The sequence below is a fragment of the Octodon degus genome, unplaced genomic scaffold (genome assembly GCF_000260255.1).
Source record: "Octodon degus isolate 3935 unplaced genomic scaffold, OctDeg1.0 scaffold00137, whole genome shotgun sequence".
In the NCBI taxonomy this organism is placed as follows: domain Eukaryota; kingdom Metazoa; phylum Chordata; class Mammalia; order Rodentia; family Octodontidae; genus Octodon; species Octodon degus.
This window is the reverse complement of record NW_004524713.1, coordinates 7,096,787-7,103,192: the sequence shown is the minus strand read 5'-3', so window position 1 is coordinate 7,103,192 and position 6,406 is coordinate 7,096,787. Positions and strand designations below refer to the sequence as shown.

Below are 6,406 nucleotides of genomic sequence, written 5' to 3'. Positions count from 1 at the left end.
GATTGTTTTGCTGAATTCAAACACCTATAGTATTTAGATGCCAATAGAATACCCATCTCTGGCAGGACTACAAAAAAAGGGGATACAAGGAAAGATCATTATGTATTTATATATACAAAATAGTTAGGATAGATATACAGCTACTTTCGCTTAATTCAATGAGAAGAAAAAGGTGTACTAATAGTGTTTGGACAGGATATCTTATCTGTTACTTGTACTATGGATAACTACTAAGAAGATAACAATGTAAAATGTATTCATTATTGAAACTGTGCTATTAATCAACTTTGAAACTGTCTCATTCATATTTGTTTCTCAATAAAATTAAAATTAAAAAAAATAAAATACAGGTCCAGCAAACCCAGATTTGCCACACATGCAGCATTTCACAGCACATAGGGACCTTATGCAAGTGTCTAACTGTGAAAAAAGCCCCTGGGAATGCGAAAGGAGCTGAGGCAGCACAGAGACACCTGATGGTGAACCAAAGGTGGTGCTTTGGCGACTCATGCCCCAACCCATGACCGCCTGTAAAATGCATGAGCCACCCTGATGGCACGTGTCTCATAATGGCAGTGGTTCAGGCTGCTGTGTTACCAGGGATGATGTTAGTCACCCACAGCAGGCCTCAGGGCCAGTACCCAGGCCTTTGGATGCCAACAGAAAGCACTGTTTATGGGGGCAGCTTGGAATTCATTGGAAGAAAGGGCCCAAGGAAGACAAGGTGGACAGAAGTGCAGATCGGCTCCTCATGGGGAGTGAGTCAGGGGTAATGACTAGGAGGCCACAAGCAGAGAGTCCCTTTTAGCGGTTTTCAGGATACTCCACACTTGCTCCTTCCTATAATATTGAGCCCAAAATACTTCTTGGCTACCTTTCTACTCCATCATAGACTCTAAAGTTTAGAGGAACCTTAGAAATTATCCAACCCACTCCCTCATTGTACAGATGAACAGAAAGGGCCCAGAGAGGGAAGGCACTGGCCCAGGGTCAGCCAGCAGGTGGCTTTAGAGATGGGCCCAGGACTGGGAGCCCTTATGCCATCATCCTGGGTCGTGGTCTTTTTAGGTGGCTCCCACCATATTACAGAAAGATCTCCTACCTAATCTTACCCTTGGTCACTTCTCTATGTGTAACTAGATAAGTTTCTCTAAAGGAGAAATCAGTTACTATGTACTTTGGTTTGGATCTGAAACGTCCCCCAAAATCTCCTGTGTTGCAACAATGTTTAGAGGTGGAATCTGGGTGAAGCAATTGGATCATGGTGCCTTTGATCTTGTCAATGGATTAATCCACCAATGGGTTCATAATTTAGTGGGCTGTTGGGAGGATATGGAGATTTAGGAGGTGGGTGGGGTCTAGCTAAATAGAGTGAGTCCTTGAGGAGAGTGTGCCCTTGGGGACAGTGTCTCACTCCCAGTCCCTTCTTCTGTATGTTTCTCTTTTCCCTCCCCTGCTTGTTGGCTGTTATGAGGACAGCAATTTTCACTACCACCATGCCATTCTACTTTACCTCAGGCACAAAGCAATAGAGCCAGCGCAACAGGGACTGAAACTGTTAGCCAGAAGAACCTTTCCTCCTTTCAGTTGATTTATGTCAGGTACTGTGTCACAGTAACAGAAAGCTAACTAACACATTATAATATTTCCCTAAAACCTTCCCTGGCTTCCTGCTGCTTGAGGCTTAAAAGGCCCCCATAATCGTTCCTACTGCTCTACCCCTAGCCTGGCCCATCTCTTAGCCTTCCTCACTTGTTCTTCCCTTCACATGTTGGCTGTAGCTCCCTAGATGGACAAGGTTCTCACCCAGTCCTAAGCCTTTTGTACATACTGTTCCCTTTGCTTTTAGTACTCTTCCCAGCCTTGTTCTACTCTTTAGGTTTAGCAGTAGATCTTGTTCTTTTCCAGGATTCCTTTCTGACCTGATGTCCTCCAGGGCTACCATGCCTGATTTCTCTGGTAGCAGCTCTGTGTTATGATGAACCATTTCCCTATCATTTTCCTTGCTCCCTGAGAGAGGAACTGTGGCACTGCAGTCACCTCTATGCTTAACATGGGCCGGCTCATAGCAAGTACTCAAGAAATATCTGGTGACCAAATAATCATCAGAGTCTGTCCCCCAGACTTCCTAAGCATGGCCTCCCCTCCTTATGATTTTCTTTCAGTATCAGGAATTAAGCTCAGGGGGGACTGTACCACTGAGCTATATTCCAGGCCTTTTTATTTTTTTAATTTTGAGACAAGGTCTTACTAAATTGTCCAGGTTGATAAGTTTATCATCAAGGATGGCTTCTTTTGCCTGCAGGATTCTGGGAACCAAGATTTCTGGTTCTTCTGTCACAACAAGCTTTTTCAGGCCTCTCGTCAGCCTCACAAGACAACTTTCTGATCATCGCTGACTGATAGAGTAAATCTCCCTGTGGGGGAAGGATGCTGTTCACACCCAGTACAACTTTCTAGTCCATCTGGTTTCTTTCTTCATTATTGAACAAAGTTTCTGAATCTAAGACCTAAATCCTTAGAGGAGCTACTAATTCTTGAAGACTGTATGCAAAAGTATGTGTACGTGTATAAATACATTGTATGTGTAAATGTGTGTGTGTTTGTGTGTGTGAGAGTACATGTATAGGCATTTTTCTGGGAAGAGGGTTCATAGCTTTTATTTTTCCTTAGCAGGACTTTGACTCTAGAAAAGGGAAAGCTTAGGGGTCACTGTTTTAGAGAAAGATGTGTATGTTCTTGCTTGCATGGTCTCTTATGAGTTTAGTCAAGTCAGCTATTCTGGAGCCCACCAGCCTTGAGCTCACTCACTAAAGTGAGGTTCTGGCTCCTCCAGCTGGCTGGGAGGCTCACCAGCCTCCATGGAAGGCATAGTATTGTGCTCTTCTAACCTTGTACCTGTTCTGTTTCCTCTGGTGGGGAACCACTTCCCGGGCCTGTAGTTGACTCCCTGTCATTCTGGGAATCATAAAGGCCCATTGCTCCCCAAGAGATACTCTACTCTTCCTTTCTTTCATGGCTTCCCCAAATACCTCATGGCCTCACAGCTGACCATGGCTATATCAGCCACCTCACAGCTGCTCTGGGAGACATGTGCTTCACAGCTTTGCAGCAAGCAAGACGTTTGCAGCACGTTTAGGTTAGGCCTATCCTGGACTACTCCACCCCACAGTCTCTCTGGATGGCCCTACCCCTCTGCAGGCATCCTTCCTCAGACCTGTGAGGAGCCCATCCCGGACCTACAACTGAACAGCAAGTCTGACACTGCGCAGGTGCAAGCCCACCTTCTCTTCCCTCTAGACAGCTCCCACGCTATCCTTAGTGGATCAGTGCCTGTACTCTTGATGCAGCATAAGCCCTCATAAAGCCTCTTCTGGCTGACATATTTTTGCTTATTCATAATTTCTGTCACAAGGGCAGCAGGCTGAGCAGGTACATTAAGAGCTGATAGTATCAGGATCACGGGTGCTGAAAGCAGCAGCATCTGGGCTAACAACCTGGAAGACAGCAGTGGAAATCACGGACAATCATGGAGAGCTGCTGGGAGCTGCCATTTCCAGTCACCAGATTGGTTCCCAAGGGCTTCTGGGAGCTGCTGGCTCTGGCTGCTGGGACAGTGTCAGAAGACTGCTAACACTAAGAGCAATATCCACTGGCACTCAAGGCTCAGGGCTTTTGGCTTAGCCCACCCTGGGGACAGGGCTGGTGCAGCATGTGGTGTTGGGGATCGAACCGCGATCCCTGTGCTTGCTTAAGCTTGCTTAAGCAGGTGCTTTAGACCGCTGAGCTATCTCGCTGGCCCTGCTTCAGGGCTTTTTAACATCAAAAGAACTACACGCTGCCTGTTTGTGCGTTCTATCCAAAGTGAGCAAAAGAACCCTCAGTTAATTGGTGCCACTCAGATACCAGGTTCTTCTGAAAATCTCTTCTGTGCCAGTTCTAGATCAGGTACCTGTTCCTGATGCTTCTACACTATCACTCCTGCCTATCTCAGGCCCCCACTCTCCCTCCCTGAGAGTTACACTTTTCCTTTCCATGGTGCTAACTCCACGACATAATCAGCTGTTTACAGTCCTTGTCTCTTGCCTCCTATGTGGAAAGGGTTCCATGTCTGTCTTTGCTGTTTTACGCTGAACACTAAGCACAGTGTCTAGCACGCAGTAGGTGTCCATGAAATATAACTTGCATGACTCGATCCAAAATCAGTGCTTCAGCCCTCTTAGTACTGTCCTCAATGCAGCTTCTTTGCCTATCAAATGTAGACTGCACTGTGTGCATACACACACACACACACACACACACACAATGTTGTGCATAAACGGAGGGAAGACAGAGCGTGCTGCAGAGGGTTGGCATAAACTAACCTGCATTTCTCAGAAAGCGGCTTTTGTAGTCCCTGATGATCCTCGTGACAGGGTTGTAGAAGCCCTCTCCACAATCGTAACAGCCTTTGGGGATTCTTCTGGGTGGGTCCATATTGGTGAGTTGACAGATAACTTGAAAGGGCACAACAGATACATTAGCTCACCACTGTAGCCAAACACAAACCCAGTGACCCTGTGAGCCCACCTGTGGTCACGTGCTCATGTGGAGACCTGGCTCTACCATTGGGCTAAACACTTCCTGTTCAGGGAAAGAGGCAAACTCGGGAGAAACAGCCTCCTCACAGTGCTTTCTGAAGATGGTTCTGTGAGCAAGGTGTTGGGACGCAGAACCTGTTTTCTTCTCTGACCCTATCCTCCTCCATTTCTTGGGACACCATGACAAAGGGCATAGGTTCTAGAGTCAGAGTGACCCTGAGGGTCAGTCAGAGCTGGCCAAGTGAACAGGGGCACAAGTCTAGGAGAGGGGTGGTATGCAAATTGTGGGGAAAGGTCAGAGGCACGAATCCCTAACCTCCCTCAGGAAACTGGAAAGCACACACAGGGCGAACACTAGAAAAGAAGTAAGTCAATTCCAGACATTATGCTTTTCCTATTGCATGTACTCCTTACAGCAACCATATGGATTCATTTTATGGGTAAGAAAACTGAGGCTTAGAGGGACCAACTAAGTAGCCCAGTGTTATCCAGCTAGGTAGCAGCTGTACCCCATGTGTTAAGTGGCCACATGAAACAGAACAGAGATCCTGGGACCAAGACAGGAACCTGGAGCAGTTGGGAGCACAAAAGAAGTCAGTGTGTGTGTGAGTGTGTGTGTGTGTGTGTGTGTGTGTGTGTGTTTTCTCTGGACAGAGAGCTAGATGATCACTGTTATGGTTTAGAACTAAAGTGTCCCCCAGAAGTGTTTGTAGGTGAGGCCTGGTCGAAAGGAGTAGGTCACAGAAGGTGTGACTTGGAAGAGTATATTTTTTCCTTGCTTCCCCTCCCTGGGTGTGAGTGCTGCTTGCCCTGAGAGCAAGTAGCTTGGTTATAACATATGGGACAGAAAGAGGGCTACTGTGGTCACTTGCTGCTTGCTGCTTCACTGCTGGCTGCCCCTGTCATGCCCCCCTGCCTTGGAGCCAGTCTACTATTATTGACGGAAACCTCACAAACTGAGAGCTGAAATAAACATTTCCTCCTTTAACTTTGGGTGTCAAGTATTGTATCTCAACAAGGAGAAAAGTAAGGAAGGCACTGTTCAACAAGAGCTCCTTACTGAGCACCTTCTACATGTCAGGCAATGGGCTACACAGTGGGGATACAGCTGTGGATAAACCCCAGCTGTGCCCTTGCCACAGTTGGCTTGGAAACATGGACGCTCCTGGAAAAGGATGCACTGAGACATACCAGGGGAGACCTTCCTTAGTCTAGTGATTCAGGGAAGAGGATTCTGGAAAAATGGACAGAAAGCTGAGCTCTGAGGGTGGGAAGGAGTTACGTGGGTAAAGGGGGAATGTTAGAGTATATTTCAGGCAGAGAAATGGCAGAAAGGGTGACCTACTGGAGGATGAGAAACAGCAAACATGGCAAGAAAGAAAAGAGTCGGTCTCTGCAGCTGAGCTGGGATTGTTAGCTGAAGCCAGAGAACAGTAAGTTGTATCGAGAATGTGGACCCTCGTTGTAGTTTGCATTGAAGGGGGGTGAATGTGTGGGTGGCAATCAGATTTTTTTTTCCAGTATTGGGAGTTGAACCCAGGGGGTTTACGCTGAGCTACATCCCTAGCCCTCTTTTTTCAGTTGTGTATTTTGAGAGAGAGTTTTGCTAAGTCACTAAGTTTCCCAGGCTGTCCTTGAATTTACGCTCTTTCTTCATTAGCTTCCCCAAGTGCTGGGATTACAGGTGGGCACCACCGGGCCCAGCTTAGATCTACATTTTTGAAAGATAGAGGGGGCATGGCCCTAGCTCAGGCCTTTAAGTGGCTGCTTCCACAAAGCTCTCAGCCTCAGGTTGCTGGAATTCGAACCTCACAACTCTCCCGCTG

The 6,406-nt window shown here is 47.0% G+C and overlaps 1 protein-coding gene across 1 annotated transcript in view; it reads right to left on the bottom strand.

Annotated features, from left to right (window-relative positions):
* Morn5 (MORN repeat containing 5) overlaps nt 1–6,406 on the bottom strand; it is a 51,442-nt gene that overhangs the window by 17,939 nt on the left and 27,097 nt on the right. Inside the window, exon 4 of the mRNA XM_023701598.1 lies at nt 4,365–4,496. Within this exon, the coding sequence (XP_023557366.1) occupies nt 4,365–4,496 (132 nt within the window). The remainder of the gene's footprint in view (nt 1–4,364; nt 4,497–6,406) is intronic.